General features: G+C 40.7%; 1 protein-coding gene across 1 annotated transcript; it reads right to left on the reverse strand.

The window, feature by feature from the left end:
* Positions 1-3,888: 3,888 nt before the first annotated feature.
* On the reverse strand, positions 3,889-13,573 carry Cyp7a1 (cytochrome P450 family 7 subfamily A member 1). The gene is given in 6 exon segments (NM_012942.2): positions 3,889-6,183; positions 6,765-6,940; positions 8,932-9,062; positions 10,078-10,664; positions 11,368-11,608; positions 13,460-13,573. Coding segments are annotated over 6 exon segments (1,512 nt in total). The 5' UTR covers positions 13,540-13,573; the 3' UTR covers positions 3,889-5,886.
* Positions 13,574-13,911: the final 338 nt, after the last annotated feature.

The following is a 13,911-nucleotide window of genomic DNA, read 5'->3' on the forward strand; positions in this document are numbered from 1 at the left end:
GTGTCTTTTTATTGGGGAATTGAGTCCACTGATGTTGAGAGATATTAAGGAATAGTGATTGTTGCTTTCTGTTATATTCGTATTTGGATGTGAGGTTATGTTTGTGTGCTTTTCTTCTCTTTGTTTTGTTGCAAGACAATTAGTTTCTTGCTTTTTCTAGGGTGTAACTTGCCTCCTTTTTCTTTTTCTTTTTTTTCTTTTTTTTTTCGGAGCTGGGTACCGAACCCAGGGCCTTGCGCTCGCTAGGCAAGCGCTCTACCGCTGAGCTAAATCCCCAACCGTAAGTTGCCTCCTTATGTTGGGCTTTACCATTTATTAGTCTGGATCTGTAGAAAGATATTGTGTAAATTTGGTTTTGTCATGGAATATCTTGGTTTCTCCATCTATGTTAATTGAGAGTTTTGCTGGATACAGTAACCTGGGCTGGCATTTGTGTTCTCTTAGGGTCTGTATGACATCAGTCCAGGATCTTCTGGCTTTCACAGTCTCTGGTGAGAAGTCTGGTGTGATTCTGATAGATCTGCTTTTATATCTAACAACCTTTTCCCCTTACTGCTTTTATTATTCTTTCTTTGTTTTGTGCATTTGATGTTTTGACTATTATGTGACGGGAGGAGTTTCTTTTCTGGTCCAATCTATTTGGAGTTCTATAGACTTCTTGTATGTTTATGGGCATCTCTTTCTTTAGGTTAGGGAAGTTTTTTTCTATGATTTTGTTGAAGATATTTACTGGTCCTTTGAGCTGGGAGTCTTCACTCTCTTCTATACCTATTATCCTTATGTTTGATCTTCTCATTGAGTCCTGGATTTCCTGTATGTTTTGGACCAGTAGCTTTTTCCATTTTACATTATCTTTGACAGTTGTGTCGATGATTTCTATGGAATCTTCTGCTCCTGAGATTCTCTCTTCTATCTCTTGTATTCTGTTAGTGATGCTTGTATCTACAGCTCCTTGTCTCTTCTTTTAGTTTTCTATATCCAGGGTTGTCTCCTTTTGTGCTTTCTTTATTGCTTCTCTTTCCATTTTTAATCCCTTCACCTGTTTGATTGTGTTTTCCTGGAATTCTTTCAGGGATTTTTGTGATTTCTCTCTATAGGCTTCTACTTGTTTATTTATGTTTTCCTCCGTTTCTCTAAGGGAGTTCTTTATGTCTTTCTTGAAGTCCTCCATCGTCATGATCAAATGTGATTTAAAATCAAGATCTTGCTTTCCTAGTGTATTTGGATATTCAGTGTTTGCTTTGGTGGGAGAATTGGGCTCCGATGATGCCAGGTAGTCTTGGTTTCTGTTGCTTGGGTTCCTGTGCTTGCCTCTAGCCATCAGGTTGTCTCTGGTGTTACCTTGTTCTGCTATTTCTGACAGTTGCTAGACTGTCTTATAGGCCTGTGTGTCAGGAGTGCTGTAGTCCTGTTTTCGTGTTTTCTTTCAGCCAGTTATGTGAACAGAGTGTTCTTCTTTCAGGAGTGTAGTCTTCCCTGTCTACTGGTCTTCAGCTGTTCCTGTGGGCCTGTGTCCTGAGTCCACCAGGCAGGTCACTTGGAGCAGAAAAGTTGGTCTTACCTCTGATCTCAGGCCTCAAGTTGTGCCTGGTGGGCTACACTTCAGCTCTCTGTGAGGGCGGCAACCAGTAGGGCCTGCGCCTCCTTTTCTCGGGCCCCCATGCACTGGGGTCCCAGATGGCATTAGGTGTTTTCCTCTTGAGTCAGAAATGTGGGCAGAGTGTAGTCTCTTCTGGCTTCTCAGGTTTGTCTGCCCCTCTGAAGGTTTAGCTATCCCTCTCACGGGATTTGGGTGCAGGGCGAAGTCACTGTTTTGATAGCTGAGTAATATTCCATTGTGTAGATGTACCACATTTTCTGTATCCATTCCTCTGTTGAAGGGCATCTAGGTTCTTTCCAGCTTCTGGCTATTATAAATAAGGCTGCGATGAACATAGTGGAGCATGTGTCTTTTTTATATGTTGGGGCATCTTTTGGATATATGCCCAGGAGAGGTATAGCTGGGTCCTCAGGTAGTATAATGTCCAATTTTCTGAGGAACCTCCAGACTGATTTCCAGAGTTGTATCAGTTTGCAATCTCACCAACAATGGAGGAGTGTTCCTATTTCTCTGCATCCTCACCAGCATCTACTGTCACCTGAGTTTTTGATCTTAGCCATTGTCAGTGGCGTGAGGTGGAATCTCAGGGTTGTTTTGATTTGCATTTCCCTGATGACTAAGGATGTTGAGCATTTCTTTAGGTGCTTCTCAGCCATTCGATATTCCTCGGCTGAGAAATCTTTATTTAGCTCTCTATCCCATTCTTTAATAAGGTATTTGGCTCTCTGGAGTCTAACTTCTTGAGTTCTTTGTGTATTTTGGATATTAGCCCTCTATCAGATGTAGGATTGGTAAAGATCTTTCCCCAATCTGTTGGTTATCTTTTTGTCCTAATGACAGTGTCCTTTGCCTGCAAAACATAATTTAATATGATATTTTAACACATACATATACAGTATACATCGTTATTTTAATGTAGATGCCTTTTTCAAATAAATTTTTCCTGAGATGAATGATGTAGTCTTTAGTTAATTCCTAAATTGATATTTTGGATAAAACTATAATTGCAGATTTTTAAATCAATTCCCCTCATGTGCTTTAAATTTGGTACATCTTAAGTTAATGTAATTATCAATTAAGAAAACATGTAGAGTTTTTTTAACCTCCAGATTTTATCCCCATCTCAGTTCACCCTCTGATTGTTCCACATCCCATACCTCCTCTCCTTCCCAATCTGCCCTCCATCTCAATGAGGATGTCCCCACCCCTCCATCCCCCTTCTCCACCAGAACTCTCCACTCTCAGGGGCCTCCAATCTCTTGAGGGTTAGGTGCATCTTCTCTGACTGAACCCAGATCCAGCAGTCCTCTGCTGTATATGTGTTGGGGGCTTCATCTCAGCTGGTGTATGCTGACTGGTTGGCAGTCCAGTGTCTGAGAGATCTCAGGGGTTCAGGGTAATTGAGACTGCTGGTCCTCCTACAGGGTTTTCCTCCTCCTCAGCTTCTTCCAGCTTTTCCCTAATTCAACCACAGGGATCAGCAGCTTCTGTCCATTGGTTAAGTACACATATCTACATGTGACTTTTTCAGCTACTTGTTAGGTCTTACAGAGGGCAATCATGATAGGTCCCTTTTTGTGAGCACCCCATAGCCTCAGTAATGGTGTCAGGCCTTGGGGCCTCTTCCTGAGCTAGATCCCACTTTGGGCCTGTCACTAGACTTCCTTCTCCTCGGGCTCTTCTCCATTTTTGTCCCTGCAGTTCTTTCAGACAGGACCAATTATGGGTCAGAGTTTTTCACTGTGGAATGGCAACCCCACCCCTCACTTGATGCCCTGTCTTTCTGCTAGAGGTGGGCAGGGAGTTCTTACACAAGACCTGGCAAATACTTGGAAATTTTTTTTCTTTTTTCTTTTCCTGTGACAACACTGATTTCTGAAATGTTAAGCTCTATGTCCTCCTGGTCTCTCTCACAGAGCCTTGTCTTTTCAGTTACACAGCAAGAAGCTGTAGACCCTGGGCTCAGCATACAAAGCGCTTGCTGTGTAAGAGAAAACTGAAGCACATCCCGCACCAGTGTAAATGCCAGGAGGGTATGGTGACCTCCTGTAATTCTAGGGCAAGTTGGCTAGACTATCCTGTGCATTGGACTCTGGCTAAAGGGAGAGACCTTCAAGAGAGAGCAGTGGAGGAAAACACTCAGTGTAACCTCCAGTCTCCACACATATGCACACATATGTATATGTATTAGTACTCACACATGCCTCCACAAAAATGCATACCACACACACATGTACACATCAAAAAACTGGAATTGTAGACATAATGAAAAGAATGAGGCGTCTGGTATCCCAATAAAATTTTACTCATGGATTTGCTAGTCTGTGTGTCACATGTCACTTCACATATGACACAAAATGTGCCTTCCCTCCAAGTATTTAAAAATTATTCTTAACACTTAGGCTGCACAGAAATAGGAAGAGTAACCTTGCTCCATGGGTATCATTTGCCAACCATCACCGCACAAGAATAAAGACATGAAAGGAAGACATCACCGTGAAACCCATCATTCTGTGTATGAGAAATGGGCATTCAAGAAGCCATGGAAAGATGTATGGATACATTCAATTTGAGAGTCATCAAACTTGTTCTAAGAACAAATTTAGTTTACTACAGATTAGTATATAACAGAATTGTGTTACTCTTATACATCATCTAAACAATTAAAATTTCTGATAGGGAAAATTACTTCCTAAAATAAGTGAAAACAGGAAGTACAGTGAGTTCACAGCTTAAGCTACATGGAGGGTCCCAGTCAGCCTGGGTTGCTAAGGGACTCTGCTGAAATGAAAAAGGAAAGGGAAATATCCTACTTAGGTAATAAATGCATGATAATAGTGATAAGATTTTAAAAGTTTAAGGAGTCCCGTGGATAAAGCTCGCTGCAGCAGGAGCCTCTGCTCGGCACCCACGACACCCTGCTTCAGTCCCCGAGGACAAAAACATGGTATTGAATTTTTCTGTAACCATAGGGAGACATTTGAGTGAGCGATTCCTTCAGATATTTTTGGATTTCTTCAAGATATGAATGAGACAAAAAGAAATAAATAAGATAAAAATCACCGTAGATGAATAATTTAAATGTTCTGTTCAAAGTTAAAAAACATACAAACATTCATACATCATTTTCTGAAAGGTATATAATTTTAAAATTACTAAATGTTGCAATATTTTTATATTTATGGTATAAGAAAAAGATAAATATAATTTACATATAAATATATTTTAGTAAAACTGGCACGGCTAATGATTCTCTTAAAGTACATTACCAAAGCATTATTGCACTTAGTGTTTAAACAGTATTATTCAACTTTTCATTATTATTCTTCATCTGCAGGGCATTTAGAGATAAAACATAAACTATTTTTAAAGAACATGTAATGTCAACTTGTACTTAATGAATTCCACATACCTCAGAGCTAAGTTTTTTAATTGCTCATTTTCTCTGAGTCCTGATTGAAAATTTATCTTTTAGGTTGATTCATAATCAGTTATGACATAAAGATTAGCTGTATTTTTTAGACAAGATCCCATTCTGTAGTCCTGGCTTGTCTGGAGCTGATGTAGACCAGAATAACCTCAGACTCAGAGATCTGCCTGGCTCTACTTCTCGAGTGCTGGGATTAAAGGCTTAAAAGTCTCAGGGTAGGGTTCTGGGAGGTGCCTTGTTAATTCCTAAAAAATACTCTTCTCATTGGCATGCATGTCAAAATGGGGGAAAGATAAGGTAGTTGAAAACTGGAATGAAAATTTCTAGCAACAGTAAAATAAAATATAGCGAGAGCATGTCGAAACCTCCCCAGTGTTTCTAGAACAGTAAGATTATTTTCGAAGCTCATAGACACAGAAAAGGCTGAAACATAGTTTCCTTTACCTTTATGCAAAGCACAGTGTGACCCATTACAACATTTTTATAATACAGTTTCACACCTGAAGAACCTTACTAGTGAAAAATCAGTAATTTCACTAAAACGTGAATTTCAAGCCCTTTCATAATTAATTGGTAGTTTTCATAAAAATATAAAGCAATTTCCTTAGGAAAAATATCCTGCCAATTGGAATATCTTCATTTTGAAAATAAATACAAAAGACATTGCTTTCTGAAAGTGATGAAGCTCTGGCCCCAGCTATGTGAACACCCAGGAATGTGGGCAGCGAGAACAAAGTTCTTCCCACTAATCCAGTCGCTAGGGCGCATCAGTGAGCATTGGTCCCGAAGGCCTGTTTAGTGATGACTCTCAGCCGCCAAGTGACATCATCCAGTGTTCGCTTCTTCCAACCACGTATCAGTGTTTCAGTTTATATTTAAACTCAATATCATGTAGTGGTGGCAAAATTCCCAAGCCTGCCCGGGACTGGTCTAGAGGGGGACACTTGACTTGGCTCTCCACAAACTCCAGTTCAAAGCAGGAGAGCATCAGGATCAAAAACTGCTTGATTTCTTGGACGGCAAAGAGTCTTCCAGGACATATTGTCGCGCCTGATCCGAAGGGCATGTAGAAACACTTCAGCTTGTTTCCATTACTGTAGAAGGTGGTCTTTGCTTTCCCGCTTTCATCAAGGTACCGGTCATATTTGAAAGTCTGCAATAAGAATACAACAAGCCAATGAGATGTTTTGAAAGTAGCGTGTCCCATCCTTGACTTGGGAGACCCAAAGTGTAAATTTCTACTAATAACTCCGTCCTCAGCAAGTTAGCGCGCAGCCAGCTCTGAACCAGAGGGACACTGGGAAGAGCTTACAGAGACCTGGTGAACTAGAAACTCTAGGTGCCTCCGAGCTCTGCCTGGGGACTGGTTCCTCAGTTAGGCAAAGAAGCAAGAAGGTTTCTAAACAGAAACTAAAAGGATGAAGTCAGATAAATTGTCCTCCAATAGTGTGGATCTGGGAGAAGGTACTTTTTAAAGGAAAATAAAGGTAGCTTTGCAATGACTGAAAACATAATAATCTAGCAGAATCTTTGAAATGAAAAATATAAGGTCTAAAACTCTTGTCTCTATCAATAAAGTGTCCAAACATATTAATATTTGTTGTAATGATGGGGAAATAACTATGGTCCCGATGAGCAAATCAAAGCTGTCATACAAACAAATCCAAACCCATTCCTTATCTAAACCTGCATGGATATCACCACGATACTGAACTTTGATGAGCAGAAACTTACCAAAGGGTCTGGGTAGATTTCAGGATCCAAGTGCATTAACTGTGGATAAAGAGCTATCATGTCATCTTTTCGGATGTTATAGGAACCGTCCTCAAGATGGAGAGTGAAGTCCTCCTTAGCTGTGCGGATATTCAAGGATGCACTGGAAAGCCTCAGAGCCTCCTTGATGATGCTGTCTAGATATTTTAAAATAGAAGAAGTCAGATGGGAGGGAGGAAAAGAAGGAAAGGAAATGGCAGTATGGGAAAGAATAATGTATACATTAAAATAATCTCGATTTATTCACTTTTATTTTTGCGGCTGTTTTGCCTGTATGTGTGCACGTGCACCATGCACATGCCTAATGTCGGCACAGGTCAGAAGTTGTCAGATAATCCAGGCCTGGATTTATGGATGGTTGTGAGCCTCAACATGGGTGCTGGGAGTTAAATCTGGGTCCTCTGCAAAAGCAGCAATTGCTTTGAACCACTCGGCTATCTCACCAGCCCTGAGTTTATGCACTTACAGGCTACATAACATAAAACCTGAACTACTTCTGACAACCTACACAAAATGGGCAAATGTAAAGTCAATGGGTGAAAGCTTCCCAAAGCCGTGTCTGTTGCCACTGTGCTATTCTTGGCGACTCGGGTGTTCTAAAATATATTTTCAATCTGCTCATCTAAGTCAGTGGTTCCCAACCGGTGGGTCATGACCCCTCTGGGGTCAAACAACCTTTTCACAGGTTACTTATGACTATCTGAAACCACAGACTTTACCTTACAATTCACAATAGGAGAAAAATTATAGTTCTGAGTAGCAATGAAAATAATTTTATGGTTGGGGGGCCACCACAACATGAAGTGCCACAGCATTAGGAAGGCTGAGAACCATTGATCTAAGTTACTATTTGGTATGATATAATATTCTTCACCGTCAGTGAGAACTAGATAGTGACCCCTCATTTTATAGAACATTAATATTATTTCTGTAGAACACCAGACAGTTAATGATATTGGATAAACTAGTAATCGGTTTTGTGTGAATTGTGGTTGACACTTCTGAGACTAAACACGGTGATAGAGAGATGTCTCCAGTGATTTCATGGATGTGCCATTCAGTGTTTCGGAGGTCTCCCTTTCAGCCATACATTATCTGAGGATGTGAAGTGCTGTCTGCTTCTGAGTAGAGGCATGCAGGAACACGGTAAACCTCAGACTACTTGGAGTCTAAGAGAGGTCCAGTCTAGCCTTCCAGCCTCTAACCTCCGCTGCCTTGTTCTCAGGGTCCATGACATGATTGTGTGCACAGTCATAAATAGGTGGTGCTTCGTTTACAAATGAGAGGGGGGAGGTGACCAAGTCTCCCACATCTGGCAGCACTGGACCTAGATTTCTGCCACTATTGTTCTTTAACTTTCTTTTTATTCTTTATGAATTTTACATCGTGCACCACCCAGTCCCACTCATCTCCCCATCCCCCCACCTCTGCCTCCTACCCTTTTAACATCCCTCCAAAAGAAAAGAAAACAAAATAATAATAATTATTATTATCATAATAATTATTATTATCTTTGCATGGAAGCTGTGGTAAGTCACAGTCTGGCACACACTTCTACCCAAACAGCTTTCTCGCTAGTGTTCACTGCAGTGAGTCATTGGTCTGGTTCGAGGCCAGTATTGATGTGTAGCTGAAGCCAGAGGGCTGGAGCCAGACTCCTGCAACTTTTAATAAACTACACTGCTCTGGTACCATATGTCGGCTTCTGTCCCTTACAGGAGAGAACTTACAGAGATTATTTTACTATAAACGCATGACGCTTCTGTATTCTAGCAAATGTAGAAACACAGGAAGAAAAGCCTCAGTCCCACTACCCAGCCCAATCATTCTTCCTTGATGGTACCTGGCTCCCATTAACTCCATCGTTCATTTTTCCCTAACCTTAATGGTTTGGATGGACTAACAGAGGCAAAGACACAGAGTGGCTGCCACTGTTTCCTTTTCTGATCCCACGCATCATCCCACCCTCTGGGTCTCAGTCCCTTGCTTGGTAGACACAAATGAAAATGTCCCTAGCTATCAGATGTTTTGGGGGTGTGCAAAATGCTTGGCATAATGTATAGTACATAGTTTGTGTTGAGCATTGTTATTAATGACAAGGTGGATGGGGGTAGCATAGCGGGCACACCTAGTACCGGCAGGTCATTCAGTTGCACTTGATCCAAGTAAATGGCACTCCCTCCAGAGCTGAGCTCTTGGCCAGCACTCTGTAAAGCTCCACTCACTTCTTCAGAGGCTGCTTTCATTGCTTCAGGACTCCTGTGGAAAGAGCCGTATGGGGAAAATGTCCTCATTCAGAGAACTGCAAGTAAATAGCAATTATCCCTTCCTTTTAATGAGGTGGCTATGGTAGTAGGAAGTATGCCAGGAGAGGTCCTAGTACCAGGGTGTGCAAGGGGAGGAGGTCATGGGAATGTGCGGGAGGATGTATGGCAACGGGAGTCTGCCAGGGAGTATGCAAAAGGGCACTGAACTGGATTCGTGTCCTTGAGTTTAGGAATGGGCATTAAAAGGAGCTTTGCTATGCAAAAGCAGAGCTTTGGTCAGATCTCTATAAACTAAGGATTGAAATATACGATGAACATAGTAAGTCAGAAGGGATATGTCACCTAGCATACAATTACAAGGGATTGGTTAATTCTCAAGTAGAAGTTAAAATTTACCCTTAAAATTCATACCATGGCTTCAAAACTGTGCTTCCATTTATATATTACTGTTTTTGAATGGTGGGATAAAGGATATTCCATTTCAATGCCTGGAAACTGGTAGGACGCTGAGTTTAAAACCTACTTTACCTGATTACAGTGAACTGAGCCTCAGAAATGCTTGACTAACAAGTAGTTGTGCTATTTAAAATATGGCTGCAGCTCCTATATGATACAAAATCGATGGTGTTACTTTGCTATGAATTCCAGTGAATTAGTAAGGTATGGTCACTGCTCTTATCACACCTGCAAGTCAGTCATCATTTCAAATGTTTATATGGTGGTGACGACTGCACTCAGGGATTTAATTTGATATTAAGAGGAACATATCGGGTGAGGAGCAAGACCAGGCCAGGGAACCTGTACTAATGGAGCGCCAACCTGTCTGAGTTCTGTGGCTTCTGGGACATCCCTTTCGATGGGACTGTGCACCTAAAAATTGCTGCTTCTGTTACGCACATGCTAAACACGGACATTGAGTATTACTTTCTTTGTTGATAGCACAGAAAGCTCTATAAGTCTTTTTGGGTTTTGAGTTTAAAATGCAATTTCTGTCACTGGAAAGTTACCTGATCATTTGAAATAAGCTCCAAAAGGTTGCAGGAATGGTGTTTGCTTGAGATGCCCAGAGAATAGCGAGGTGCGTCTTGGCCTTCTCCATGTCGTCAAAGGTGGAGAGCGTGTCATTGAGAAACATACGTAGACGGATCAGTTCAGAGACCTGGTCCCTCACACACAGGTTCTTGTGCTTCAATCCCTCAGCCAGCTTTTCCCGAGCTTTATGTGCGGTCTTGAACAAGTGAATAGGAAGGCCTGCCACCAGTGCCGGAAAGACTTGGTCAAATTGTTTGAAGTTGTCAAGGTTGTTTAGAATAAGTGCTTTTTGTGTGTCTGTCTTTGAAATATCTCTGCCAAACAGTGTTAGATAGCCAGCTTCAAACATCACTCGGTAACAGAAGGCATACATCCCTTCCGTGACCCAGGCATTGCTCTTTGATTTAGGAAGGCCAGGAGGTCTCATGACAGATTGGAGGTTTTGCATCATGGCTTCAGAAAGTGAACACAGAGCATCTCCCTGGAGGGTTTTGGTAAAAGTGTTGTTTATATTTTCCGTGGTATTTCCATCATTTGGGTCAATGCTTCTGTGTCCAAATGCCTGGTAGAAAATAGAATCCATGAAATGGGGAGGGTCTAAGCCCAAGCTAGCTAGTGTTAGAGAGTGGCTGGAAGATAGATTAAATACATTCCCACTTCTCTGTCTGGCCTTCCCTAATATGATTTTACAGCACATTCCAAAGGTAGAATCAAGTCATACTCTTCCCTTGGGGTCAAGTTTAAATCCCAGCTTTACCGTAGGATTTCTCTGGATGGCCCATCATCCATTGGTATTGTTCTAATCTGCCTTTACTTTCTTTGTAGATACTCTTTAACCAGATTACAATGTACTTAATGACAGAGACTATAACTGATATTTTCTTGCAAAAGATCATTAAATGCTGTTTTCTCTAGAACAGATTCTTGATGGCTTCCAAATCGTGTTTAAATATACAGCCTATATCTTAGGAATGAAACGTGTGTACAAGGACTGAAGGCTAAGAGTGCCAACACCCTGCTCAGGGTGTTGTGAAGGGACGAGTGGTGCTATGAATCTGTACCTTCCTGATTCCTGCAGTGTCCTCTGTCTCCGGAATCATCAATGACAGGTTTACATCTGCCTTAAATGTCTAATGCTTATTACTAAGAAACGCCCTGATTTTATGTTACCTCTATTCTGCAACCTAACAAAATTGGAACAACTAAATACACTAATACATCAACAGACCAGGAAACAAACAGAATCTGTATAACGAATTAATTACCTTCGCAGAAGTAGTGTAATGAAATTTTTTCCAGTCAAAATATTTTCCATGACATAAGACTTTGTGGTATGACAGGGAGTTTGTGATGAAATGGACATATTTCCCCATCAGTTTGCAGGTAAAAACGTGACCATGCTTCCTTTGATTAGCTCTTAGGAACTCAAGAGGATTAGATCCAAATTTCAGAGCACAGCCCAGGTACGGAATCAACCCGTTCTCCAAAGGAGGTTCACCAGCTTTCCTGGAAGACAGAGACTTGAGAGGTTAGGAAAATGACATGTTTAGTGTTTTCTATTACTTAGTTCAAGCTTCATGACTACGGTTTGTAGATACTTCTTTTGATGATGGGGGTCCTGCTCTTTTACTAAAACAGTGGCTTTTTTGAGCCTACTAAGATATTGGTGAAAGGTGATTATTAAATCTACCCACTTGGGCTGGAGAGATGGCTCAGCGGTTAAGAGCACCCGACTGCTCTTCCAGAGGTCATGAGTTCAATTCCCAGCAACCACATGGTGGCTCACAACCATCTGTAAAGAGATCCGATGCCCTCTTCTGGTGTATCTGAAGACAGCTACAGTGTACTTATATATAATAAATGAATAAATCTTTAAAAAAAAAATCTACCCACTTACCAACCCAGCCAGCAGCCCACCCATCAGTCTATTCACCATATATACATACATCATCAAGTACTCATCAAATTCTTTTCTGTGCCTGTGTCTGATTGCTTTTTCCCTACAACAGGGCTTAAAGTGTTAACACAGCCAACAAGATTCTTGTTCTTGGTGTAAAAATGAAACTATCACCTAATGATTAGACTTGCTCTAAGAATCATTTCCCCCAAAGAATGCCTAAAATGTTCCATTTGCTTGTTTTTTTTGTTTTGTTTTGTTTTTTAACAGATGTGAAACATCAAATAACAGAAAGGGCTACAGCACTAAAGTTTTTTTTTTCTTTTTCTTTTTTTCAGAGCTGGGGACCGAACCCAGGGCCTTGCGCTTGCTAGGCAAGTGCTCTACCACTGAGCTAAATCCCCAGCCCCAGCACTAAAGTTTTAACAACCTACATAATTTAAAATATTGGCATTCTGAGGGCTGGAGGTGTTACTGAAGAGCGGAGCTTGTGCCAGGATGAAAAAACCCTCCATTTGATTCTCAACTCTGAAAAAAAGAATGTTAGTATTCTGCAATGATATTTGGAAAGAACAGGAATCTCATTTGAAAAATTAGATAATTATAAAATGAAACTGGGTCAGGTAAACATTGACAGACAATGAACTATAATCCACTACTCTTTTTCTCTCTCTTAAATGTTTTATTAAAATTATGAGCTTATTTATCTCCCGACATAAATGATTTTATTTCTTGTAAGAACAATTAAGTATAATTGATATTTCCTTTCCTAGCATGAAAATCAACAGTTTAATTAAAACTGAAAACTTTCAGGTTTGAATTAAAATAGCCAAAGGGGCAAAGAAATTTCTTTAAAGTAAGACAACGCACAGTAGTCTACCTCTCTGAAGATAATGCCAGGGGCATTCTCCTATTTTGATGTTGACATCACAGAAAATATCTTAATATCCTGTCCCTAAATGTTCTTTGAACTATTCAAATGGCTGTCATGTGCAGGCGCCAAGGTTTCACAGCCACACAGCTGATTACCACTGGAAGGAAACGTTAGAGGCAGACAGACTCACACTTGGTGCTCTCACCAGGCTTAGACTGAGTCTGAGGAAAACTCAAATGAATGTGTGTTTGCTGAGGCAGTGCGTCTATTCAGTTCATGTCACAGAAAGATCCCTCCCAAATACTACTCTTCTTAGCTTAGGTTTGTTCCGCCCATGCAGACACAAACTTACATCGATGACTTGTGATTTCTTTAGTTATATTTCACAAGATCTGCATTACCAGTGGCATATGTGAATGTTCCAAGGGGGACTCTCTACATCTTACTAGATTTAGTCAAAGAAGTACGTCTTTAAATTTTAAATTTAAAAATATTAATGCATTAGTATTTTTTGCACTACATAATAGTGAAGGCAATGAATACTAGAAATAAGCTAAAAGACAAATTTTTAAAAATCTTTCCATACCTTCTCCTTATTCCAACAATAAACCATATGCAACAGCTCACCAACACGGCAATTCCCCAAATCAAAGAAATAGTCATCATTTTGCAAAAGCAGGAAAATTTCCAAAGGGGAGACTCTTTGCCTAGCAAAGCAAGGCTGTCCCGAAACAGTGGGTCTGACTAGACTTTATATGTGCACAGGACCATGATCCAATAACTTGAACTTGAGTGACCAAAGCAAACACTATTTGTCCTCCTACTAGAAAAAAGAAGAAAAAAATAGCATTACCCGGCCTTGAACTAAGTCCATAGTCTCAGAAGAGGCTCCAGAACAAACAGAGAGCTGCAATACTCGATAAGCTGAAGGTCTGTCCCTCATGTGCTGACATAACATCCAAAGCCGGGACAGCAGCTAATGCTGTGCTCTGTGTGTAGAAAAAGAAGTAAACAGATGAGCACATCTGTCAAAGGTGT

Source organism: Rattus norvegicus, chromosome 5 (genome assembly GCF_021556685.1).
Source record: "Rattus norvegicus strain SHRSP/BbbUtx chromosome 5, alternate assembly SHRSP_T2T, whole genome shotgun sequence".
Taxonomy (NCBI): domain Eukaryota; kingdom Metazoa; phylum Chordata; class Mammalia; order Rodentia; family Muridae; genus Rattus; species Rattus norvegicus.